Source organism: Oncorhynchus clarkii, chromosome 32 (assembly GCF_045791955.1).
Source record: "Oncorhynchus clarkii lewisi isolate Uvic-CL-2024 chromosome 32, UVic_Ocla_1.0, whole genome shotgun sequence".
In the NCBI taxonomy this organism is placed as follows: Eukaryota; Metazoa; Chordata; class Actinopteri; order Salmoniformes; family Salmonidae; genus Oncorhynchus; species Oncorhynchus clarkii.
Genome location: NC_092178.1, coordinates 27,259,131 through 27,286,442, shown reverse-complemented (window position 1 = coordinate 27,286,442; position 27,312 = coordinate 27,259,131). Strand labels below are relative to the sequence as shown.

Sequence of the window (27,312 nt, the reverse complement as noted above, 5' to 3'; positions counted from 1 at the left end):
CTATCACTGAAAGGGAGGCAATTCCTAGTATATACTATACATGTTTGCAATCGCGGTAAATATAATTTTAATTTAGAGTGTGTAGACCTAATACAGCCAAAGCCTAGCATACATTAGTTCGTATTGAAACAAACATACCATCATGTTATGAATATAAATAGGCTACACGTCATGGTTGCTTTCTTTCACATGTAGGCTACACATGATTCGAATAGTGTGTGGGATGATGAGAGGGTGTGGTAGGCAACATCTAAACTAAATGGATGTTAATACTTTCAAATTGTTTGAAATACGGGTTAAGATAAATGATTCACTTGAGAACCACTATAGCACCAATAAGATAGACCGTGGCAAGGTGCGTGAATGGTCTATTTATGCCGAGGACCAAAAATGTTCGATTGGGGGGAGGGGATCCACGATGCTACGTTTGGTACCCACTGAGGTGGTACTTCTTGTTTCTCGCTTCACGCTTCCTCTTCAGTCAGTTGGGTTACAGGGAGCCAGCCTATCCACGTTTGAGCAGCAGCAGCATCAAACGTACAGTCATCCTGTGGACACAATTCAAGCTGGGGATATAGTGAAAATCAAATCATAATTACGGTGAGATGATGCTGTTACTTTTACTAAAATGAAACTCAACAAATTAGTTATAATTAGCCTACATAAGCCTAACGTTACCCCGTTGTTATCTGGATGTGCGTGCATCCCAAAAGATCTTGCGCACGGGCCACGATTTAGGGTGTGAAAATCATCTTGCGTTTTATTGAAATGCAGCCTATCTATTTATGCGTCGATTCAGACTCAAATTGTGGATATTTCTTATTGCCTATTTAACATGACAGTATCCTGTCTAACATTATATCCACATCATCCCGCAGCCCTGCGTAAAAATGCAGTCACGACAATGTCATATCTCTTCAAATAATACGATTGGAACTGCGTTCGGTTTAAAAAATATATATTTTTCCGAAAATAATATGTTGAATATTGAATTTAGATCAACAATTCTGCTAATTGCTTTAAGTCAGTTGTAAAAGACGCGCTGCTTTTGTTGTACTGAGTTAAATATTGAATTATTGGCTACCCCTAAATAAATTATATTACTAGCATACTATCTTAATTTTCGCAGTCGTATTGCCTTGTGTTTTGACAAATGTGTTATAATTTTGCAATTGTCCTTCACGAAGGCGATTCATCGTGATTGTGTTGGTGAGGGGGATGGTAAGGGGGGATTCCATGTCGACTGAATGCCAACCGTCCGTAATGCAAGTTATTGGCAGACAATTTCTGACATAATAAACGTACATGTGTGACCTTGCAAAGATCTCAGATGGACCATCATATTGAGGTCTAATTAAAGCCGCGTCACTTTTGGCAAGCCAATGCTTCCATGCTTTGCCTCCATATGACGACCTTGTCTCAGATGGCGCCATTTGTTGCTAATGTTCAACGGGTTTACTATTTCTCTTAACAAATACATGTTTCCTTGACCATTAAAATAATCATGCCTGCACAACATAATTAGCATATTTAGTGCCTGTAGATTTAGATTTTTTGGCATGCAGAGGCGTCATGCCCAGTGGCACATGTCCCCACAAGTTTGTAAAAATATTTTATTTTTTCTTATATTTTTTTCTCTGTAATACTACAAGCCACAGCAATTTTTCGAAGTTGGCTTTAGCTAGCCCAGATAGGTTCCCAATCTCTCATAACTAGCTACCAAGAAGCCATTGCAGGCTATATATCAAGTTGGAGTAGCTAGCTTGTCTATCTATTTTAGCTGGTATGCCTGGTGGCAAGGTTGGTAGACTTTAGAAAAGCAAGAAATAACTAAATAAGACTCACATTCCTTTCAATCGTTTACCCAGGCCACCCAATGAACTTGTCAAGGGGACGTTGGACTGTTGGGACTGACAGTCACAGGGCCTCTGGTTCAGGTCATGGTCGGACTACCCCCTTGAATTTGTCACCTTCATGTGAGAAGTGGGATGGCACCACAGGTGCAGCCATTAGGAGTGTTCTATGGTGTGAGGGAATCGCTGGGGTAAAGTACTGGGACGCCAGGAAAGCGGGGTTTGCATTTTAGGACCAATATGTGTTAAAGTGAGTCTTGTCCCCATCTCTGACCCCACATGTGCAATCGTGTGGACGTTACTGACTAAAATATAGTATATCTGATGTGTATATTTACAGCGACAGTTTTTTTCTAAATAGATGGATGTGTTGTCATTGCTGTACCCAGTTTCATCCTCACTCTTGCTGCTTTTGGCAGGCACCTCTTAGGCTAATGGGTCACCCAGTGGCTCTTTAATCATGTTGTCTGCCACCCTGTTGTCAGGAAGGAATTCCCTGAAGAAGGCTCTCCCGCTCACTCTCTCTCCTCTCTCTCTCAAGTTCTATCTCCCCTTTTCTCAATGTATCTCTTCCATTCTGTCTGTGCATTGTATCATGTCCTGTCTCACTTCCTTTGCTTTCTTCCTCCCTCTCACTATCACTCTCTAGATGTTTCTCTCCCCTCCCATCTGCTCACAGGCTTGAACCTCCCAAAGCTTTGAAATCAATCTGATTCTCTGAACACAGTCTTGATGCAAAAAAGTGAATCCTCTCACTCCTATACTGTTGTTTTCCCTTCGTATAATCCCAACACATGACATGAGAGGATTAATAATCCTCATTAACCATTTAAAGCAGGCACCGCTTTAAACACCCCAAAATGGCATTATAGGTATAGGAGAGCATTAGAGCTTATCTCCAGTCCTTGTCAAAGATGAAGTGGACAGCTGTTTCAACAAAATACATACAAAATACAAATACTGGGTTTCAGCCTTGTACAATGGGCTTTTGGTATTTTGTTGTCAAGGAAAATGTGGCCACGTCCATAGATTGAGATAATAATGAATTGTAAAAGGCAGAAAGATAAAATGGCAAGGACATACAGCCCATCCCCCTGGGCAGCCAGTTCAAAACATTGCATTTGAAGCTCAGTTACAATTTGACCAACCCATTTGATTCTGTAACAAATTTAAATTCTTGTATCAACACATCTGTTCATCATTGTCTTACAAAATCCAATGCTATACTAATAAATGCTATATTTATTTGTTTCACATTTAGAGAAAGAGACCATTGCACGTTTACCGCTGTGATAGGCAGACATAGATAGATAAAAGGCTCCCAAATAATATTGTTATCGGTGATGCTGATTGTATCAAAATATTCCCACCTTCTCTAATGGTGGCCACTATTTTAAATCTGACTTTGGGGAACAGGAAACTGTATCTCAGCGTATATACAGTGCATTCGCAAAGTATTCAGACCCCTTGATTTTTTCCACATTTTGTTACGTTACAGCCATATTCTAAAATGGATTCAATTGTTTTTTTCCCTCATCAATCTACACACAATACCCCATAAAAACAGGTTTTTAGACATGTTTACAAATGTATTAAAAATACACAACTGAAATATTACATTTACATAAGTATTCAGAACCTTTACTCAGTACTTTGTTGAAGCACCTTTTGCAGCATTTACAGCCTTGAGTCTTCCTGGGTATGACGCTACAAGCTCGGCACACCTGTATTTGGGGAGTTTCTCCCATTTTTCTCAAGCTCTGTCAGGTTGGATGGGGAGCGTTGCTGCACAGCTATTTTCAGGTCTCTCCAGAGATGTTCGGTTGGGTTCAAGTCCGAGCTCTGGCTGGCCCACTCAAGGACATTCAGAGACTCGTTCGCAATGCTGCTTCTGTGTTGCCTTGGCTATGGGCTTGGGGATGTTGTCCTGTTGGAAGGTGAACCTTCGCCCCAGTCTAAGGTCCTGAGCTCCCTGCAGCAGGTTTTCATCAAGGATTTCTCTGTACTTTAATCCGTTCATCTTTCCCTCGATCCTGACTAGTCTCCCAGTCCCTACCGCTGAATAACATCCCCACAGCATGATTCTGCCACCACCATGCTTCACCGAAGGGATGGTGCCAGGTTTCCTCCAGACGTGACACTTGGCATTCAGGACAAAGAGTTCAATCTTGGTTTCATCAGACCAGAGAATCTTGTTTCTCATGTTCTGAGTCCTTTAGGTGCCTTTTGGCAAACTCCAAGCGGGCTGTCATGTGCCTTTTACTGAGGAGGGGCTTTTGTCTGGCCACTCTACCATAAAGGCCTAATTGGTGGAGTACTGCAGAGATGGTTGTCCTTCTGGAAGGTTCTCCCATCTCCACAGAGGAATTCTGGAACTCTGTCAGTGACCATCGGGTTCTTGGTCAACTCCCTGACCAAGGTTCTTCTCCCCAGATTGCTCAGTTTGGCTGGGCTGCCAGCTCTAGGAAGAGTCTTGATGGTTCCAAACTTCTTCCATTTAAGAATAATGGCGGCCACTTTGTTCTTTGGTATCTTCAATGCTGTAGAATTTTTTTTTGGTGCCCTTCCCCAGATCTGCTCTCAAGTGGCGCAGCTGTCTAAGGCACTGCATCTCAGTGGTAGAGGTGTCACTACAGACACCCTGGTACGAATCCAGGCTGTATCACAACCGGCCGTGATTGAGAGTCCCATAGGGTGGTGCACAATTGGCTCAGTGTCGTCCAGGGTTGGCTAGTGTAGGCCGTCATTGTAAATAAGAATTTGTTGTTAACTGACTTTCCTAGTTAAAAAAAGGTTAAATAGAAAATCTGTGCCTCAGCACAATCATGTCTCTGAGCTCTACAGACAATTCCTTAGACCTCATGGCTTGGTTTTTGCTCTGACATGTACTGTCAACTGTGGGACCTTATATAGACAGGTGTGTGTCTTTCCAAATCATGTCCGACCAATTGAATTTACCACAGTTGGACTCCAATCAAGTTGTAGAAACATCTCAAGGATGATCAATGGAAACAGGATGCACCTGAGCTCAATTTAGAGTTTAATAGCAAGGGTCTGAATACAAAGCAACATTGTTTGTGCATTGCAATAATACACACTTGGATTCATACTCTTAATTTATATTATTTAAAATGTCCTTTCCATATGTTTGAAAAAATATTGCTTTTGACTTATCCATGAATCCACAGTCCACTAGGAATTGCTGCTACCCTTCTCAGTATGTCCCTGCTATAGTTTCCCTGGTGTTGAGTGGTTATCAGATGGACACCAGACACAATATGTCAACAGGAGAACAGTAAGCCATTCCTAATCAGTTCGGAGAGTGCAAATTGAGATAAGATGCTGCTTGGCAACTGCTTAGAAATACTCTCCCCCTAGCAACAGTAACAGGCTTACTCATTTATTGAGCATTATAGAGATGGAATGGTACTTAAAGGGGCAATCTGGGATTCACAAAACAACAAATTGCAACCCACCACTTGTTTTGATAAAGAGCTGAGGGATGGAGCTATGGATGCAAGGACTCCATTCGATCACAATTATGGTTTCAAACATGTTTTAAACTATACGGTATTTGTTTACAATTATATTGACCCCAACCCTGATTCTGAAGTATGGTCCATGTGACTGACAACGTGTTTGCGCTTTCCCTCTGTATAGGAGCTGTCCATCACAAAGCGGGCCCTGTGATCCAATTCAGCTCAACTCTCCGCCACCCTGTTGAGGGTAAACTGGAACGCTACCTGACAGAAACACTCCCCAGAGATTCCTGAGTTCACAACCTACTTTTCAGGTGATAAACCCCTGCCTTTGAGATTCCTCAACACTTCAATAATGGAGGACGGCTATCAGAACAAGACAGCCTTTATAAAGGGCGCCAAAGACATTGCCAAAGAGGTCAAGCGCCAGGCGGCCAAGAAAGTGGGCCGTGGTGTGGACAAGATGACCGACGAGTACAGCAAACGCTCCTACGCCCGCTTTGAGGAAAACGACGACGATGACTACCCTGTAGTGCCTGGGGGGCAGGACGGTGGTTACTACCGGGGCGACAGCCAGGCAGCCAATGACGAGGAAGGTGGCCACAGCGACTCCACAGAAGGTCACGACGAAGACGACGAGATCTACGAGGGCGAGTACCAGGGCATTCCCCGCGCTGACTCGAGCAAGGCTGCTGACGGCCTAGCAGGGGGAGATGGGCAGCAGTTCAGGGACATGGCACAGTTTGAGGGGGAACGGCGGAAGGACCAAGAAGAGCTAGCCCAGCAGTACGAGACCATCCTGCAGGAGTGTGGCCATGGGAAGTTCCAGTGGACTCTCTACTTTGTGCTGGGGCTGGCACTCATGGCAGACGGTGTGGAGATCTTCGTAGTGGGCTTTGTGCTCCCCAGCGCCGAGAAAGATATGTGTCTGTCAGAGGAAAGCAAGGGCATGTTGGGTAAGTGTAACCCTTAAACTGTGTCTTTTTAACTGATTTGATTGATTTACATGCTAGGTAAGTGAACCCTTACATTTTTTTGGAGCGTGTTGAAGACTGTATTTCTCTGATCGAGTGTCATACAGTATGTGGGGGGATTTATCGGTCCCAATGCAAATTCAATTAAACCCTGTCGTTCTGCGGTAAAGCATGCTCTGCAGCTTGCTTTGATCTTGTCTCTCGGACACGTCTGTCTGTCTCCTGACACGTTCCTTCCTCTTCCGCTGACAGAGAGTTCATTCTCACATAAAAGGGAAAACCATCTATAAATAGCCTCCTCCATCCCACACCTCCCCCTTTCACTGCCCTTGAGCTGTGTGTGTGTGTGTGTGTGTGTGTGTGTGTGTGTGTGTGTGTGTGTGTGTGTGTGTGTGTGTGTGTGTGTGTGTGTGTGTGTGTGTGTGTGTGTGTGTGTGTTTGTGTTTGTGTGTGTGTGTGTGTCTGCCTGTTTGTGTGTGTGTGAGTGTATGACGGTGTGTGTGTGTGAGTGTATGACGGTGTCTGCCCACACACCTAACCGCAGGTTTACACAATGCAATTGGCAGATAGCACAAATGCAAATCTTTTTGGGGGACAGTCATTTAAGACAGTCATTTATGTGAGTTGTGATAACAAAGTCTCAAGATGTGAGGGATTTACCGTAGAACTTGGAACCCAAACCGATCAGATTAGCATTCTTGCATCGTTATTTTGTTAATTGATTGCACCCAAATTGGCCATTTTAATATATAGGATTCATATAATATAAACGTTTGACCGTTTATTTTGATTCCTCATGTCTAACTCATTGTTAGAAAAAAGTTAGGTACTATATTTATTCAATATTATATGAATCCTATACATTTCAATGGCAATTTGGTGCAATCAATTAGCATAACTTCAAAGAGGTCTAAAATAAAGCAGCTGTATGCACAGGTCTGATTGAAACATGAATCTCTCTCATTGTCTCTCTCCATCCTCTGCAGGTCTGATTGTTTATCTGGGAATGATGGTCGGGGCATTCGTGTGGGGTGGGCTCGCTGACCGGATCGGCCGACGGCAGTCCCTTCTCATCTGTCTCTCCATCAACAGTGTCTTCTCCTTCTTCTCCTCCTTTGTTCAGGGCTACAGCACCTTTCTCTTATGCAGACTTCTTTCTGGTGTTGGGTAAGTTTCTGAAAACTGATGGATGGTGAATGAGTGACACACAGATACAGGTGGGCTTAAGGGCTTTTTAATATTGTTGCAGTGCCTTCAGAAAGTATTCACACCCCTTGACTTTTTCCACATTTTGCTGTGTTACAGTCTGAAATGAAATGTATTCAACCCCTTTATTATTGCAAGCCTAAATAAGTTCAGGAGTAAACATTTTCTTAACAAGTCACATAATAAGTTGCATGGACTCACTCTGTGTGCAATAATAGGGTTTAATAGTATTTATAAATGACTACCTCATATCTGTACCCCACACATACAATTATCTGTAAGGTCCCTCAGTCGAGCAGTGAATTTCCAGCATAGATTCAACCACAAAGACCAGGGATGTTTTTCAATGACTCGCAAAGAAGGACACCTATTGGTAGATAGGTAAAAAAAAAAAAAAAAAAAGCATACGTTGAATATCTCTTTGAGCATGGTAAAGTTATGACTTACACTTTGGATGTAATCAACACACCCTGTCACTACAAAGATACAGGTGTCCTTCCTAACTCAGTTGCCAAAGAGTTAGATAACCGCTCAGGAATTTCACCATGAGACCAATCAATGGTGACTTTAAAACAGTTACAGAGTTTAATGGCTGTGATAGGAGAAAACTGAGGATGGATCAACAACATTGTAGCTAGTCCTCAATACTAACCTAAATGAAAGAGTTGAAAATAAGGAAGCCTGTATAGATAATTTTTTTTCAAAACATGCATCCTGTTTGCGTTAAGGCATTAACGTAAAACTGCAAAAAATGTGGCAAAGAAATGAACTTTCTGTCCTGAATACAAAGCGTTATGTTTGTTTCAAATCCAACACAACACATCACTGAGTACCACTCTTCATATTTTCAAGCATTGTGGTGGCTGCATCATGTTATTGGAATGCTTGTTATTTAGGATAAAAAATAAACTGAATAGAGCTAAGCACAGGAAAAATCCTAGAAGAAAAACCTACTTCAGTTTGCTTTCCTACAGACACTGTGAGACAAATTCACCTTTCAGCAGATCAATAACCTAAAACACAAGGCCAAATATACAGTGGAATTGCTTAACAAGATGACATTGAATATTCCTGAGTAATCTAGTTACAGTTTCGTCTTGAAAATCTATGGCAGTACTTGAAAATGGCTGTCTAGCAGTGATCAACAACCAACTTGACAGAGCTTGAAGAATTTTAAAATGAGTGATGTGCAAATATTTTACAATCAAGGTTTGCAAAGCTCTTAGAGACTTACCCAGAAAGACTATGAGCTGTAATCGCTGCCAAAGGTGATTCTAACACGTATCGACTCAGGGGTGTGAATACTTATGTAAATGAGATATTTTGTATTTAATTTTCCCCAAATTTTCAAAAATGTCTAAAAACATGTTTTCACTTTGTCATTATAGGGTACTGTGTGTTGATGGTTGAGAAATAAATTATATTTAAATTCAGGCTGCAACACAACAAAATGTGGAATAATTCAAGGGGTATGAATACTTTCTGAAGGCACTGTTAATAATTAGGAGAGTTAGATTTTCTTGGCTTTAATGCTAAGAATGACCGTTCATCCCAATAGCACCATCTCGAGAAGCTTTGTAGCACTCCTACCAACAAATATGATCTTCAAGTTTGATTTCATTTAACCTCCAGTGGTTTGTTTCTCCATGCTAATCCTTTCAGGATCGGTGGTTCCATCCCCATTGTGTTCTCCTACTACTCAGAGTTTCTGGCCCAGGAGAAACGTGGGGAGCACCTCAGTTGGCTCTGCATGTTCTGGATGATTGGTGGCATCTATGCCTCAGCTATGGCATGGGCCATCATCCCACACTATGGTGAGTAGCCTATGGCGGGAATTCAATCATCACGGCTATGGCCCCAAAAGCCCTCAAAGTTCCTTATCACAAAGTTGTATCTAGTGATTACGCAGGGATACAGTTTGTGCTTCGTCCCATTTCTCTCTCTCTGCTTCCTCTCCTCCCAGGCTGGAGTTTCCAGATGGGCTCTGCGTACCAGTTCCACAGCTGGCGTGTGTTCGTCCTGGTGTGTGCATTTCCCTCTGTTGCAGCTATTGCTTCTCTCACCACCATGCCAGAAAGCCCTCGCTTCTTCTTAGAGGTAAGCAAGGGTTGCTTTCTCACAAGTCCATATAGAAGCAGTTTACCCAAGTCCAATTCTGACCTCAATAATTTGATGCCTAATATATCATTACCTGAGTTGGCTATTGAACAGCAGTAAATATAGGCAGATCATACCTTTAAAGGCACAATCTGGGATATTGTTAATTTAGTATTTTCAATTCTTCAGATTTACAGTGCATTCGGAAGGTATTCAGACCCCTTTTCTTTATTCAGACTGTTTCCACATTTTGTTACGCTACAGCCTTATTCTAAAATGGATTCAATAAAAAATGTTCCTCATCAATCTACACACAATACCCCATAATGACAAAGCAAAAACAGGTTTATAGACATTTTTGCAAATGTATTCAAATAATTAAAAAAACAGAAATACCTTATTTACATGAGTATTCAGACCGTTTGCTATGAGACTCGAAATTGAGATCAGGTGCATCCTGTTTCCATTGATCATCCTTGAGATGTTTCTACATCTTGATTGGCGTCCATCTGTGGTAAAATAAATTGATTGGACATGATTTGGAAAGGGGCACACAGCTGTCTATATAAGGTCCCACAGTTGGCAGAGCATGTCAAAGCAAACACCAAGCCATGAGGTTCAAAGAATTGTTCCTAGAGCGCCGAGACAGGATTGTGTCGAGGCCTACATACAATAGTCCATAATGTCAAAGTGTAATTATGTTTTTAGAATTTTTTACAAAATAATAAAAAATGAAAAGCTGAAATGTCTTGCGTCAATCAGTATTCAGCTCCTTTATTATTGCAAGCCTAAATAAGTTCAGGAGTAAATATTTTCTTAACAAGTCACATAATAAGTTGCATGGAATCAATCTGTGTACAATAATAGTTTAGCATGATTTTTCAATGACTACTTCATCTCTGTACCCCACACATACAATTATCTGTAAGGTCCCTCAGTCGAGCAGTGAATTTCAAACACAGATTTAACAACAAATACCAGGGAGGTTTTCCAATGCCTCGCAAAGAAGGGCACCTATTGGTAGATGGGGGGGAAAGCATACGTTGAATATCTCTTTGACCATGGTAAAGTTATGAATTACACGTTGGATGGTGTATCAATACACCCTGTCACTACAAAGATACAGGTGTCCTTCCTAACTCAGTTGCCAAAGAGTTAGATAACCGCTCAGGAATTTCACCATGAGACCAATCAATGGTGACTTTAAAACAGTTACAGAGTTTAATGGCTGTGATAGGAGAAAACTGAGGATGGATCAACAACATTGTAGCTACTCCACAATACTAACCTAAATGAAAGAGTGAAAATAAGGAAGCCTGTGTAGATTTTTTTTCTTCAAAACATTAAAGTAAAACTGCAAAAAATGTGGCAAAGAAATGAACTTTCTTTCCTGAACACAAAGTGTTATGTTTGGGGCAAATCCAACACAACGCGTCACTAAGTACCACTCTTCATATTTTCAAACATTGTGGTGGCTGCATCATGTTATTGGAATGCTTGTTTTTCAGGATAAAAATAAACCGAATAGAGCTAAGCACAGGCAAAATCCTAGAGGAAAACCTGCTTCAGTGTGCTTTTCTACAGACACTGTGAGACAAATTCACCTTTCAGCAGGACAACCTAAAACACAAGGCCAAATATACAGTGGAATTGCTTACCAAGATGACATTGAATAAGTATGATGATCCTGAGTGATCTAGTTACAGTTTCGTCTTGAAAATCTATGGCAGTACTTGAGCTTGAATAAACAGAGGAGCTCCAGAGTTTCTCTGTGGAGATGGGAGAAGGAGTGGCTTCGGGACAAGTGTCTGAATGTCCTTGAGTGGCCCAGCCAGAGCCTGGACTTGGGCCCAATCGAACATCTCTGGAGAGACCTGAAAATAACTGTGCAGCGATGCTCCCCATCCAACCTGACAGAGCTTAAGGATCTGCAGAGAAGAATGGGAGAAACTCCCCAAATACAGGTGTGCCAAGCTTGTAGCGTCATATCCAAGAAGACTCAAGGCTGTAATCACTGCCAAAGGTGCTTCAGAAAAGTACTGAGTAAAGGGTCTGAACAGTTAGGTAAATTCGAATTATTGTACATTTGTTTTGCAAACATTTCTGTAAACCTGTTTTTGCTTAGTCATTATGGGGTATTATTTGTAGATTGATGAGGGGAAAAAACGATGGAATCCATTTTAGAATAAGGTAACAAAATGTGGAAAAGTCAAAAGGTCTGAATACTTTGTGAATGCACTGTCCACATTGATTTTTGAGCTTCGCACTACTTACTTTACTAGCATAACGCAAAATATAAGGTTTTATTCCAAATTCATGGAAATTATATTAAGGCACATTACAGTAAACCCTTAGATACTTCACACAGACATGATGTTTCACAATACTCGTAATGTGTTTCAACTGTAAGTGTTTTTGATGAACTATGCGATCATTTCGCAACAGAACGGCAAACACGACGAAGGCTGGATGATTCTGAAACAAGTTCACGACACCAACATGAGAGCAAAGGGACACCCAGAGAAGGTGTTTTCTGTGAGTATGTCTGAGACAAATATGTAAAGTCATTGAATTGAAAGGTTCTTCTGCAGAAAGGGTTTATGATGTTGTATTGTCCTGTCCTAGCTGTTTATTTCTGTGTAACCTCGTCCCCAGGCTGGAAGTATGTGATGAGACTATTATTTGTTTACTGCATATGCTAGACCTGCTATTTTTTGGTTAATTTTTTTACCACTCCAAACGGGAATTTCCCTCACAGGAAAATGGAGTTGTTCTAATCTAATCTGACCTAATGTATACAGTGCCTTGCGAAACTATTCGGCCCCCTTGAACTTTGCGACCTTTTGCCACATTTCAGGCTTCAAACATAAAGATATAAAACTGTATTTTTTTGTGAAGAATCAACAACAAGTGGGACACAATCATGAAGTGGAACGACATTTATTGGATATTTCAAACTTTTTTAACAAATCAAAAACGGAAAAATTGGGCGTGCAAAATTATTCAGCCCCCTTAAGTTAATACTTTGTAGCGCCACCTTTTGCTGCGATTACAGCTGTAAGTCGCTTGGGGTATGTCTCTATCAGTTTTGCACATCGAGAGACTGAAATTTTTTCCCATTCCTCCTTGCAAAACAGCTCGAGCTCAGTGAGGTTGGATGGAGAGCATTTGTGAACAGCAGTTTTCAGTTCTTTCCACAGATTCTCGATTGGATTCAGGTCTGGACTTTGACTTGGCCATTCTAACACCTGGATATGTTTATTTTTGAACCATTCCATTGTAGATTTTGCTTTATGTTTTGGATCATTGTCTTGTTGGAAGACAAATCTCCGTCCCAGTCTCAGGTCTTTTGCAGACTCCATCAGGTTTTCTTCCAGAATGGTCCTGTATTTGGCTCCATCCATCTTCACATCAATTTTAACCATCTTCCCTGTCCCTGCTGAAGAAAAGCAGGCCCAAACCATGATGCTGCCACCACCATGTTTGACAGTGGGGATGGTGTGTTCAGCTGTGTTGCTTTTACGCCAAACATAACGTTTTGCATTGTTGCCAAAAAGTTCAATTTTGGTTTCATCTGACCAGAGCACCTTCTTCCACATGTTTGGTGTGTCTCCCAGGTGGCTTGTGGCAAACTTTAAATGACACTTTTTATGGATATCTTTAAGAAATGGCTTTCTTCTTGCCACTCTTCCATAAAGGCCAGATTTGTGCAATATACGACTGATTGTTGTCCTATGGACAGAGTCTCCCACCTCAGCTGTAGATCTCTGCAGTTCATCCAGAGTGATCATGGGCCTCTTGGCTGCATCTCTGATCAGTCTTCTCCTTGTATGAGCTGAAAGTTTAGAGGGACGGCCAGGTCTTGGTAGATTTGCAGTGGTCTGATACTCCTTCCATTTCAATATTATCGCTTGCACAGTGCTCCTTGGGATGTTTAAAGCTTGGGAAATCTTTTTGTATCCAAATCCGGCTTTAAACTTCTTCACAACAGTATCTCGGACATGCCTGGTGTGTTCCTTGTTCTTCATGATGCTCTCTGCGCTTTTAACGGACCTCTGAGACTATCACAGTGCAGGTGCATTCATACGGAGACTTGATTACACACAGGTGGATTGTATTTATCATCATTAGTCATTTAGGTCAACATTGGATCATTCAGAGATCCTCACTGAACTTCTGGAGAGAGTTTGCTGCACTGAAAGTAAAGGGGCTGAATAATTTTGCACGCCCAATTTTTCAGTTTTTGATTTGTTAAAAAAGTTTGAAATATCCAATAAATGTCGTTCCACTTCATGATTGTGTCCCACTTGTTGTTGATTCTTCACAAAAATATACAGTTTTATATCTTTATGTTTGAAGCCTGAAATGTGGCAAAAGGTCGCAAAGTTCAAGGGGGCCGAATACTTTCGCAAGGCACTGTACATGTACTGCATACAGATGAGTTGAAAATGGAAGGTATTGTTTTCCCAGGTCACCACCATCAAGACTGTAAAGCAGATGGATGAGCTGGTGGACATGGGTGGAGACATATCAACTTTGCGACGCTATAAATTGAAGCTGACCAGCCTATTCCACCAGGTAAGCGTCATGTTTAAGATCCTATACAGGTATGAAAATATGATGGTTTTATGTGTATATATTTTATATTTCACACAGTATATGTTCATTTACTGTATGAGACTGCATAGATTATGTACGCCACTCAGCAGGCGTTTTATCCGAAACGACCAAAGCCCAATTTATGCTAAGTGGGTTTTATAGTGTGTTTTTGTGTTTTTAAACCGACTCAGCTGTAAAAACCTAGGTGCATATCTTAGTACTTTTCTGTGGGTTGCTATAGGTGCGGAGTAACTTCTTGGCCATCTTCAATCCAGAGTACAGAAGGACCACCTTCATGATGATGGCTGTCTGGTTTACCATGTCGTTCAGGTAGCAGAACCAGGGCCATGACCTTAGTTGTTATCAGCGGCCTGTGCACAAACCGGTTATTGTCTGATCAATCAGAAAGCTCAAAAAAATGTTTTATCATATCAAATCTGAAAAGGTTCTAAAAGATCATGTCTCCTGCCATCTTAACAGGCCGGCCATTGAGGTTCATACTTATCTCAACTGATTTCAACATAGTGAAAAAATGGTGAAAATGAAAATTTTTGTGAAAATAGTGAAAAAAATAGTGAAAATTTGGTTGAACCACTTTTGTATTTTACTTCTCCCCCAGCTACTATGGGCTGACAGTGTGGTTCCCTGACATGATCAAGTACATCCAGAAGCAGGAATATGCCTCGCGCACCAAGTTCTTCACCAAGGAGCGAGTGGAGCATGTCACTTTTAACTTCACCTTGGAGAACCAGGTGCACCGCCAAGGACAGTACTTCAACGACAAGTCAGTCCTCATGATATTACACAGAACTTTGTGAATTTGCAATATGCCTTTCTGTATCTAATCAGGAATGGTTAACTGTGCTGGCCTTAATTTCACAACCATGCAATAGACACTAATTGGTAGTCGACTCTAACACAGCTGGGCCGTTAAATACAAGGTCTTTCTAACTTTATCATTGTCCGCAAGGTTCATCAACCTTAAGATGAAGTCCATGGTGTTTGAGGACTCAGTGTTTGAGGAGTGCTACTTCGAGGACATCACCTCTAGCAGAAGCTTCTTCAGAAACTGCACCTTTATCGCAACTCTCTTTTACAATACAGGTAAAGTCTCTCCCAAAACCAGAAGCATGAAACGATATAGAGTAGAGCTTAGAATATTGCCTAGCATTGAACTGGGCAGTATCCTACCCGTGGCCCCTTCTTGACACCTCTCTTGCTTTCAATTCTCTTGTCAGACTTGTTCCAGAACAGAATCATCAACAGCAAACTTGTAAACAGCACCTTCCTACACAACAAGGAAGGCTGTCTGTTGGACTTCACTGATGACAACAACGCCTACATGATCTACTTTGTCAGTTTCCTGGGCACATTGGCCGTGTTACCCGGCAACATTGTGTCAGCCCTGCTGATGGACAAAATTGGACGTCTGAGGATGTTGGGTATGTCACGCCTTCATGAATGTGTTATTAATGCTTTATACAACATTCAAAGAGAAGGTGCTTCTTGTGAGATTATACATCTGATGATACATGAACCATGCAGGCTTTACTATACCACAGTATTTCATGATTAGCCTACTACAGAAAGAGCCCTTATCTTAGATTTTTTTTCTTCTCTCTCTTTCTCTTCGCCCTCAATCTCTTTTCCTACACAGCGGGATCAAGTGTCATATCTTGTGTCAGCTGTTTCTTCCTGTCATTCGGCAGTACCGAGTCGGGAATGATCGCCCTCTTATGTCTCTTCGGCGGCATCAGCATAGCTTCCTGGAATGCCCTGGATGTGTTGACTGTGGAACTGTACCCCTCGGATAAAAGGCAAGCGCACCTACCTCACATTTTTTAAGTGTTACAGCTCCTTCTTGCACAGTGAATAAAGGGGTATTTTATGCAGTTTTATTGAAAACATATTTAAGTTTTCATGTTAAGTTCTGAGAAGTTACTCTGCCAATTTCCATTATCTTCTCTTTTTTAGGACAACTGCATTTGGCTTCTTAAATGCCCTTTGCAAACTGGCTGCTGTCCTCGGCATAAGCATCTTCCAGTCCTTCGTAGGCATCACCAAGGCTGTGCCCATCTTGTTCGCTGCGGGCGCACTCGCAGCCGGCAGTTTCCTGGCTCTAAAGCTGCCTGAAACACGGGGCCAGGTGCTGCAGTAGCACAATTCACCACCAGAAGGCAGAAGAGTGTAGCTGCAGTGGCCACATTGCAACCAGGGCCCTACCAACCATACAATCTCAGCCCATTAAACACCAAAAAACTGACTGTCATCAACAGTATCACAACGGTCCCAGATTACTGAGAAAAAATGAGGATAGCATCATACTTAAAATGCTGATGTAACCCATTTAGCCTGCACAGACTAGCTGACATCTTCACCACAGCATAAAATAGCACATTGGGTTTTCTTTCTAAGAGATCCTACAGGTTAGACGGAATGAAATCCTGCCAACACAGATACAAGTTTATAACCCACTGCCAAAGGATGCAAAGATACTGCTTGATAGCTACAATGCTTAATGGGGATAAATTGATCATAGATACTTCCCAACAAAAGAGATCAAACATCTATACACCCTCAATTCATCCTAGCATCCAAAGCTGACCATCATGCCATTCAAATAAGGTTACAGATGCCCTCCAATAGATTTCCACCTGAAAATAGCTTTCACTGTAACTTAGCTTCCTGCTGAAAAAGCGGAGCTCAAATGAATACTTGAATATTAAATTGATGTTTTTCAGCTTTGGCTGATTATAATAGTGGTGAATCATACTTCAAAGCGTCTTGTCCTTTGTAATCTGAATGGACTTGATGAGTGAAAGCCGTATGATAGAAGCCCATTGGTTGATCAGCCTATTGCTTGCATCTTATATCCTCTGTCCTTTAGGATCTGTGGGGAAGAAAGGACAGGATCATTGTCATTTAAATCTCTTATTGGCTTCCTCTGAAAGAGAATATTACAAACAATATTTCCCTTACCAGGTGACATGCACCAAGCTCCCTGCTTCAAAAGAATGATATATATTATTTGTTCACACTTGACATTGATACTAGTTATTTTATCATATAGACAACAGACTACATGTGTGTTGAAGGTATATTGTAAGTATTGAAATAATGACATGACCAATAACTGGTCAATATTTGAGTTTATTTATTGATGGCAATTTGACGGGATCGTTTTTAGTTTTATATTTGTATTTATTATGGATCCCCGTGCACACTCAACAACTACTGTATTTGTTGTTCTAGATCAGATTTACTTCAAGCAGTGAAATACTGCATATGTCTAAATCATTTTATGGTGTGTATGTATGAGGGAGATGGAGAAAGAGTTACATCATATGTATCCTGTATGGTTTTGTAATTGGTTCTATGAGACCTCTGGGGCACTCATTCATGTACATTGATCTACATTGATAAAGTGCATCATTAGGATCCTGTAAAGATATTGCAACGCCAGACAAAGACGAGTAAATACGATGACAACCTATTTAACACATCAGTGGAGATATCCGTTCATTTTGAAAATCTCGGATGTTTTTACTTTAAAATAACGAATACATCAATGAGCCCAGGATTACAACTCATGTTTCCTGCTTATCACATAGTGGTCTTATGCTCTCTGCATCAGCATGTGCCCCGCTCTCGGCTGTCTATTAAGGCATACAGAACATTATACCTAGGAGGACCGAAGTCGGCCTGTTCAGTCGCCAAGCAATGCAGTATTAATGAATCCATATACACTGTTACGAAGAACATTATCCTCCAGTCATACGGCTCATGTGATTATAGCAACTAGTCACTCCCAGATTCATTTGAAGGGCTCAATTAAATGCAAACCGTAATATAAACACTATTTTCCCTGTGATAAGAAATGTACAATGTACAGAGCGACTTACAATGTACAATTTATTGCCCCCCCCCCCCCCTAAAAAAAATCCCTTCAGAGGGAGGACATGTACGTTGGCAAGGCAGGCTTGGTTGAATCTGGTCCTTTGTTGATTATTATGTGCTTACTTGTCACCATGTCCACGCCATCCCTTTTAATCTTTGTGTCACAAGTGTGGTGACAATCAGTGAGAGAGCTGATCTCTCCATTGCTCAGCTGTAGTGTGAGTGTGATATCTGACTGCAGGGAGATTGGGCCTGTGGGATTTCTCTGTTGCTGTGTGCTTGATACAAGAGCAGTGTCTGATGTGGTACTGGAATTATTTCTTCAAATCGGATCTCTTTAGTGTTGCGTATGTCTGTATGTGACATCTATTGTTATTTGTGTGTGCACATAACTGACACATTTGTTCTAGACCTAGTGTGTTTGAGTGAGTTTGCGAAAGATAAGTGTAAAACAATGTGTGTAGATTGAATTTGTGATCTCTGTTGTGCTCTCTTTGTGTGAGTGCGTGCATGTGTGAGTGTGTGTGCCAAATATTTTTCTACTTCTGTTGTTCTGGTGTTTTCATCCCTAAGAACGAGCACAGGTCAATAGGGGCCATTATAACATATCTATGAACTAAAAGACTAATGCAATAGATATCTAGATCAATGTGATGTTCTTTATAGTTGTCAACCTTGGGCGCTCTTTTGCTGATTAGGCCTCCGCCAAACAAATGTTTTCCTCTGAGAAGCGGTATTTTGTCTCTGTGATTGCCTGGCAGGTTGCATGGTAATCATGAGAAAAGCACATGACATTTGTACAAAGCAAATTCAAATGACGTGTGTTACCAATTGCAGAGTGGTTTTGGGGAGTGTCAAAATCCCAGCCATTATCCCATTAGATGCGTGTAGTTTCAGGATAAGAATCTGGACTCTAGTTTTAGACCCATCAACCTTTAAACTTTTCTCTGTTCATATCTCTCTAAGATCAAAGGTCCCTGTGGCAGGCTTGTCAAAGTAGCCTTCCCAATAAGCAGGATGTTAAGCATGCTTGTAGTGTCTGATCTCTCTGGCTGTTCATATGCCTGGTCTGTTTGTCCAAAGCAGGAGCTGCTTTTGTATTGCTGTCGTATGGTGACACTTTGGGTCTTTATGTACAGTATCAGTTCTACGACCGCTTTTGGTCAGAGTGGGATGACTTGGTGCAAGTTTTGTCTGTGTTTTTTTAAAGTATGCCGTTGTTGGTAAGTCTTTGGTGATCCTGTTAAATAGTTGTACTTCTCTCTGCTTTCAGTGGGGGTTAAAGTTCAAGGAGAAAATAAATCAAAGCAATAAAAGGGATATCTTTCGCCCTTTCCTAGCAAACAGGCACAAGAATAGATGGGTTTCCAAAAGTAAGTATTTCAAAATGGCCACCATGTTCTCGTCAAAAGAGCGCCCTCAGTAAATTAAAGCTCATGTCCACTTAGATGAAACTGCCGTTTTTTAATGTGACTTAAACATCAACGTGCTATCATTGTACTGTGTGTAGAAACTGTAGACGTTTGTACGTATGAGTATAAAATATGTGGACAAAAAAAAGATAAAGGAAAACACTTTGACAAGACTGTCAACATGACGGAACACTATTGTATGTTGTCTTTGTTTTGTAAATGACATTTAAGAAAAAACGTGAATAAATTCTTCAGTAATCACTCCCATGGGATGTTGAGAATATTTTACAGTGATGCTGACCAGGTGCTGGATGTGTTTATTTTATGTGAGAATTGTTACCTATGGGATTCAAATTTGTGGGCCATTTGTCTATCCAGTTCTATGAAGAAAATAATAAACTACTATGGACATAAAAACAAAGTCCTTTCCCTGTTTTGTGATAAGGAAATTGTGTACGTGTGTGTGTGTGTGTCGCCGTAGGAATCAACCATGCTGAATGCTGCTCTAAAATGTGTAACAAACACAAGGCTCTTACAAGGCCTCTTACACATCACTGGAACCTTCTATCAGTTAGCAGGATGGCCGTCCTTAACTGTAAGGCCACAGACTCACTGTTATATGTTTGTCTAGATGGCCATTTTAGGTTCCGCTGCCAAAATATCGAAGCGCTTAACGTACCCAACAGAGTCATGGAAATGACCGTCTAAGATAAATTAACTGTATTTTACATATTGTTCCCAACACAGTGCTTTTAGCTGTGCTGCCCCATCATATTGTTTTCTAGAAGGGTTTACAACTCGGGTCATTTTATTCTGATTGATGATTTTAAATCCCAGATTGGAGGGATGTGCTGACCACAGATTGTACATGTTTTTAAACCTGCTCTCTTATGCACTTTGCACTGTTTTAACTTTCATTCATTGTTATTTTTAGGTTGTGTTGTGTCTCATATGTAACTAACTATAAGTGTGCTGCTTGCTTGGGCTCGTATGAAAATTAGAATCTCAATGTGACTTTTCTGCATAAATAAATGATTATTCGTAATATTATTTTTAACACATTCTTGTCATGGTGAAATGTTTACACTGCGTAATTTTGAATTTAATCGGACGCGTTCTCTGCAGCAATAATCACTCACATTTTGAGAACTATTGTGCAACATGCTGGGTCAAGGATTATATTCATAGAATTCGGTATAATACTGAGTCTACGATTACAGAATTATTCAACAGAAAAACAAACAACCAGTACACAGTACTGTATGTCCTGAGAAAATGAGTCATTAACTTGTGAACCAATATACGTTTTCATATCCCATTAACTATGTCCAGTTGGTGCTCCCCTCCCTTTTTCATAATCACCCCCTAGCTAATTGAGGGTCTTCATAAGTAATAATATAAAATTTCCTGCTCCCTCCTGTCCCTCTTGTATGCATTGGTAAAAAGCTGTTGATAGTGGTGCAGGATGTTGCAATAGTTGTATAGACTGAGCCAGGCCTTGAGCTATTCTGAGTCATGAGGACTGAGGCCAGTGTTGACATTATGATGATAGAGGGTTATTAGCTGCGCGTTATGAGGGAGGAGAGAAGAAGAGAGGCTGAGTATTTTCCGGATGTTCAGCCATATTATGACAATGACAACACACATCATATCAGAGGTTCTTTTACTCCTCCTCATCTCTGGCGCGCGCGCGCACACACACACACTATTTGCCTCTCTCTTTCTCTCCCTGTTCTGAGTGCAGCTCCCCCTCACATGGGGCTCCCGAGTGGAGCTGCAGTCTAAGGCACTGCATCTCAGTGCAAGAGGCGTCACTACAGTCCCTGGTTTGAAACCAGGCTCTATCACATCCGGCTGTGATTGGGAGTCCCATAGGGCGGCACAAAATGGCCCTGTGCTGGCCGGGGTAGGCTGTCATTGTAAATAAGAATTTGTTTTTAACTGACTTGCCTAGTTAAATAAAGGTCAAATTTAAAAAAAAAATATACATATATGACTGTGGCTAAGGGTTCAATCCCAGGTCCTAGCTGTGTGATTGGTACATTCCTAGCTCCTAGCTGTGTGATTGGTACGTTCTTAGCTCCTAGCTGTGTGATTGGTACATTCCTAGCTCCTAGCTGTGTGCTTGGTACATCCCTAGCTGTGTGATTGGTACATTCTTAGCTCCTAGCTGTGTGATTGGTACATTCCTAGCTCCTAGCTGTGTGATTGGTACATTCCTAGCTGTGTGATTGGTACATTCCTAGCTACTAGCTGTGTGATTGGTACATTATTAGCTCCTAGCTGTGTGATTGGTACATTCCTAGCTCCTAGCTGTGTGCTTGGTACATTCCTAGCTGTGTGATTGGTACATTCTTAGCTCCTAGCTGTGTGATTGGTACATTCCTAGCTGTGTGATTGGTACATTCCTAGCTCCTAGCTGTGTGATTGGTACATTCTTAGCTCCTAGCTGTGTGATTGGTACATTCCTAGCTGTGTGATTGGTACATTCCTAGCTCCTAGCTGTGTGATTGGTACATTCTTAGCTCCTAGCTGTGTGATTGGTACATTCCTAGCTGTGTGATTGGTACATTCCTAGCTCCTAGCTGTGTGATTGGTACATTCCTAGCTCCTAGCTGTGTGATTGGTACATTCCTAGCTGTGTGATTGGTACATTCTTAGCTCCTAGCTGTGTGATTGGTACATTCCTAGCTGTGTGATTGGTACATTCCTAGCTCCTAGCTGTGTGATTGGTACATTCTTAGCTCCTAGCTGTGTGATTGGTACATTCTTAGCTCCTAGCTGTGTGATTGGTACATTATTAGCTCCTAGCTGTGTGATTGGTACATTCCTAGCTCCTAGCTGTGTGCTTGGTACATTCCTAGCTGTGTGATTGGTACATTCTTAGCTCCTAGCTGTGTGATTGGTACATTCCTAGCTGTGTGATTGGTACATTCCCAGCTACTAGCTGTGTGATTGGTACATTCCCAGCTCCTAGCCGTGTGATTGGTACATTCCCAGCTCCTAGCTGTGTAATTGGTACATTCCTAGCTCCTAGCTGTGTGATTGGTACATTCCCAGCTCCTAGCTGTGTGATTGGTACATTCCCAGCTCCTAGCTGTGTGATTGGTACATTCCCAGCTCCTAGCCGTGTGATTGGTACATTCCTAGCTCCTAGCCGTGTGATTGGTACATTCCCAGCTCCTAGCCATTTGATTGGTCCAGCTCCAAGCCGTGCTGAAGCCTCTCAGTCTGCACAGCCAGACCAGTCAGTCAGCCTGCAGGCAGCAGCTCTATACTTTCAGACAGCCAGTGTGTGTCGGGGAGAACATTTGCTGTCGTGTTTCTGTGTGAGCGAGATTGCGTGTGTGTAATATTATATGTGCGTGTTTGCGTGTGTGAGTTAGTGGTTAAAGCAGCCTCTTAGGATGAGAGGCAGAGAGAGACAGACGGTGTTGTGATTGAGAGTTGGCAACATCGCCTCTCTGCCGCCTCACCCAGTCCTCATCCTGCCCTCCTCTCCTTTCTCTTTCCTCTGGCTCTGATCTACAACACCGCTGGGATGTCTTCTTCTCCAGGATCCATGGACGGCAGCCAGAGGAATAGCTGTAGGTACCCACCATAGATATACATGCAGTATATATGTGTATAATACAGGGCTCTAGTTCTATTTCTATGGTACCGATGCCAGCTTGTCTTGGTTTATTTATTTGTTTAGTTTTTTGTTTGTGTCGTGATGTCTACACGCTAAGGTATCGGGGACTAGCAGATGTTGATCCATGCTTGATTATTAGATATTTTTGATATTTGTGGGTATGTGTCTTCTCCTTCTTGGTAGACTTTTTTAAAATCTGGCTTTCTTTTCCAGTTTTCATGGTCACAGTTGTCACGAAAATGTATTTTTTGGGGTGGTGCTAGATTAATTACTAAACGTGTTGGATTTAGTTTAAAACGTGTGGATTTCATTTCAAACATGTATGGAATTAATATCAACATTATTTGATGTCAAACGTTTGGAGTGAAGAGGATAAGATGCAAGCCCTCAACCACAACTGAACACATGCAGTAATAAGCTGACAGATACATGTATTATTTATGAATAACACAAAGTCTGGGTGTGAAATTATTGGTGCTGTAGCCTCCAGTCATTGATGAGCGATGTCACTCATTGTGGGTGCACGCACGCACACACACACACACACACAGACACACAGAATGTCTTAGTTGAGGCATGGATCAGATCTGTTGGAGCAGGCTTTTTATTGCTTTCATTATTATTGCACTCCACTTCCCTCCTCCTTCTGCCCCTCCATCCATCCATCCATCCATCCCCCTCCTCCACATCCACTCCCTCCACTTCTCCCCCACCATGTTCTCCTCCAGCACAAGGTGCACCTGTGTAATGATCATGCTGTTTAATCAACTTCTTGATATGCCACACCTGTCAGGTAGATGGATTATCTTGGCAAAGGAGAAATGCTCACAGGGATGTAAACACATTTGATCACAACATTTGAGAAAAATAAGCTTTTTGTGCTTATGGAGCATTTCTGGGATCTTTAATTTTAGCTCATGAGACATGGGACCAACACTTTACATGTTGCGGTTATAAGTATATAATCAAACATATTCTCTGCAGCAGTCATCATTACAATTTTGAAAACTATTGTGCAACACGCTGGGATAATAATGACATTCATAGAATGAAATACAACATAAAATGCTAAGTATGTCCTGAGACTCTCATGTCCCATGGTCTATTAACACAGCCACTCATTTTGAGTGCAGAAGAAGATTGGATGGTTTCCATGGGATGGTTTGACCGTGTTTAGGAAAGAGATGGGACAGAGTTAAGAAAGGACAGGACAACAGGATAGAATAGGACAGAGTTAGGACAGGACAGAGATAGGACAGGACAGAGTTAGGACAGGACAGAGATAGGACAGGACAGTTAGGACAGGACAGAGATAGGACAGAGTTAGGACAGGACATAGAACAGAACAGGAACAGTTAGTGCTGGGTTAGCACTGGTTGTCCATCGGCCTTGAGAACGCTGCAAGAAGGAGGAGGAGGAAGACATCCATCTTGCACAATCTGTTAATTGTCCATAAATGTGTTTCAAATATGAGTTACTTAAGCAATAAGGCCCGAGGGGGTGTGATATATGGCCAATATACCACGGCTAAGGGATGTTCTTTATGCATGACGCAACGTGGAGTGCTAGAACACAGTCCTTAGCCGTGGTATATTGGCCATACATCACAACCCCCCCCCGAGGTGCCTGATTGCTATTATAAACTGGTTACCAACGTAATTAGAACAGTAAAAATAAATGTTTTGTCATACCCATGGTATACAGAGGGCAGCAGGTAGCCTAGTTGTTGGAGCGTTGGACCAGTACCCGAAAGGTTGCAAGATCAAATCCCTGAGCTGACAAGGTAAAAATCTGTTGTTTTGCCCCTGAACAAGGCAGTTAACCGCAACGCGGATTTGAAAATAAGAATTTGTTCTTAACTAACTTGCCTAGTTAAATAAAGATTTAAAAAATACGGGCTGATATACCTCAGTATTCAGGGCTCAAACCACCCAGTTTATAATATGATTTATACAACAGGTGGGTCTAATCCTAAATGCTGATTGGTTAAAAGCGCATTCCAGCTGGTGTCTATTCCACAAATTACCACCGGCTAAATCTATGATGTTAAAATGGCTATTTACTCTGTTCCATCTGACTGCGCAATCCACTGTCTCATCAGCCCAGGGAGGGAAGTTATAAACTTGATCTCCCCTATAAAAAACATTTAGACATCTCACATTTCTTTTAGAATAACATTTCCTTTTCAACAGCAGAGATTTGTATAAACCTTGCTATCTGTCTCCGACATTTGCAACATTGTTTCAATATTCAAATTAGATCTCCAGCTGTCCCACAGTAATGAACATGTTGGAGTCGGGAGTCGGGATGAGACAGACAGGCAGGCAGAATGAACATTAGATTATTTAATGGCAGTGAATGTTTAATGCTCTAACAGAGTGTTGTTAATTTGGCTCTGCCAGCTCTCTCTTTAGGATGTTGAGTGGACCTAACAGTAGAGAGACTCAGTTTGCCCCCAGGTTCCCACTCCTATGCTCTCCTTGTCTGCACAAACCAAAGTAAAATGCAGATAGCCTGGGCACTGTGTTCCAATGAGTATTGTAGTGGAAAATCCTCTGTGAATGTGTGTGTGCGTGTGTGTGTGTGTGTTTGCTTTGCCATAACCAGTATAGCTTCTGTATGTACGCTGGTTGAAGCTATTCAACAAAGCAAACAAAGACAGAGTAGTCTTGTCGTTCTGGCGCCCCCCTCATAGTCATTTATCGGGTCACTTTGTCATGAGCAGCTCACCATCAGTTCCCTTTGTAATGAGGCGTTCAATAAGTGAATTAAATTAATCCTGGGTGACAGACGAGCACAGATGAGGACGCTGCTATCCCTAACCCTAACCCTAGCTTCATATCCACATGCTGGTTTACCCTAATCCTAACCCTAGGTTCATGTCAACATCCCAGTTCAACTCTAAGTCTTGCCTCAACCACAACCCTAACCCTAACACTAGGTTTATGTCCACATCCTAGTTCAACATTAACCCTATCCTCAACCACATCCAAGATGGCATAGCAGTAGGACATGTGTGTTTGTCCTTGTCTTATCCAGTGTTAATAGCCGGTCTTCTTCGTATATATCTTAATCTCATTTCTATCTATGAAATAAATATACTTTCCTGCAACCCACCTTACCCAATGTGGTACAGATCTGCTATTTTTATTCCATCAGGAGCTAGCCAGCTAACTAGCAACTAGTCTTTATTAGCCACGGATAGCAGTCTTCACCTTTTTCTCGGTCACCAGCCAGCCAGCCTTAGCACGGACAGCACCTGCCTGTCTGCTCAGCACAATATCAACCCAGAGCATATCGGACTGCTTCTCTCTACCAATCACCGGATTCCTGCCGCTCTGGATCATTACACCGGATCAGCTAGCTAGCTGCAAATGAGTGGCTACTGTTAGCTAACACCTCTGTCCCGAAGCAAGCACCAGCTAGCCTTGAGCTAGCCTCGAGCTAGGCCCATATACCAGCTAATTCTAGGGCTATTCTAGGGCCTCTTTTGCCAATTGCCCTGGTGTTACTTCTGTCGTTAGATGGATCAACACTGGAGGCTTCGTGCCATGGATCATCACTGGAGGCTTCGTGCCATGGATCATCACTGGAGGCCTGGTGCGTGGAGCCGGCACAGGATATACTGGGCCGTGGAGGTCTGGAGTGCAGAGCTGGCATCACCCGTCCTGGCTGGATGCTCACTTTAGCCCGGCAAGTGCAGGGCGCTGGCACAGGACGCACTGGGCTGTGAAGGCGCACTGGAGGCCTAGTGCGTAGAGCCGGCGCAGGATATACTGGGCCGTGGAGGCGGACGGGAAGTCTGGAGCGTAGAGCTGGCACAACGCGTCCTGGCTGGATGCTCACCCTAGCCCAGTAACTGCGGGGTGCTGGCACAGGACACACTGGGCTGTGAAGGCGCACCGGAAACACAGTGCGCAGAACCGACGCAGGATATCCTGAGCCAAAGAGACGCACCGGAGACCAGGAGCGCTGAGCCGGCACAATCCGTCCTGGCTGAATGCCCACTCTAGCACAGCAAATGCGGGGAGCTGGCACAGAGCGCACCGGGCTCTGGATGCGTACCGGCGACACAGTACGTGTAACCGCAAAGCATGGTTACACGCTCCTTAAATGGTTACAAGGCACGCTCCTTAAAGCGAGTGCAGGGAGTTGGCTCTG

At 42.2% G+C, this 27,312-nt stretch overlaps 1 protein-coding gene across 1 annotated transcript; it reads left to right on the top strand.

Annotated features, from left to right (window-relative positions):
• The first annotated feature begins 518 nt into the window (after positions 1 to 518).
• LOC139392092 (synaptic vesicle glycoprotein 2A-like) lies at positions 519 to 20,041 on the top strand. Its single transcript, XM_071139811.1, has 13 exons — positions 519 to 600; positions 5,514 to 6,288; positions 7,293 to 7,473; positions 9,175 to 9,326; positions 9,476 to 9,609; positions 12,055 to 12,144; positions 14,080 to 14,187; positions 14,450 to 14,538; positions 14,828 to 14,992; positions 15,179 to 15,312; positions 15,447 to 15,650; positions 15,866 to 16,025; positions 16,183 to 20,041. Exons 2-13 carry the CDS (start codon positions 5,688 to 5,690, stop codon positions 16,364 to 16,366), a joined length of 2,202 nt encoding a protein of 733 aa, XP_070995912.1. The 5' UTR covers positions 519 to 600; positions 5,514 to 5,687; the 3' UTR covers positions 16,367 to 20,041.
• The last annotated feature ends 7,271 nt before the right edge of the window (positions 20,042 to 27,312 follow it).

Excerpts from the sequence above, each read along its gene's own strand:
- LOC139392092 (XM_071139811.1), top strand. The coding sequence starts at position 5,688 with ATGGAGGACGGCTATCAGAACAAGACAGCCTTTATAAAGGGCGCCAAA. Across the intron at positions 6,289-7,292 it reads GGAAAGCAAGGGCATGTTGG|GTCTGATTGTTTATCTGGGA; the intron begins GTAAGTGTAACC and ends CATCCTCTGCAG. Across the intron at positions 14,188-14,449 it reads TGACCAGCCTATTCCACCAG|GTGCGGAGTAACTTCTTGGC; the intron begins GTAAGCGTCATG and ends GGGTTGCTATAG.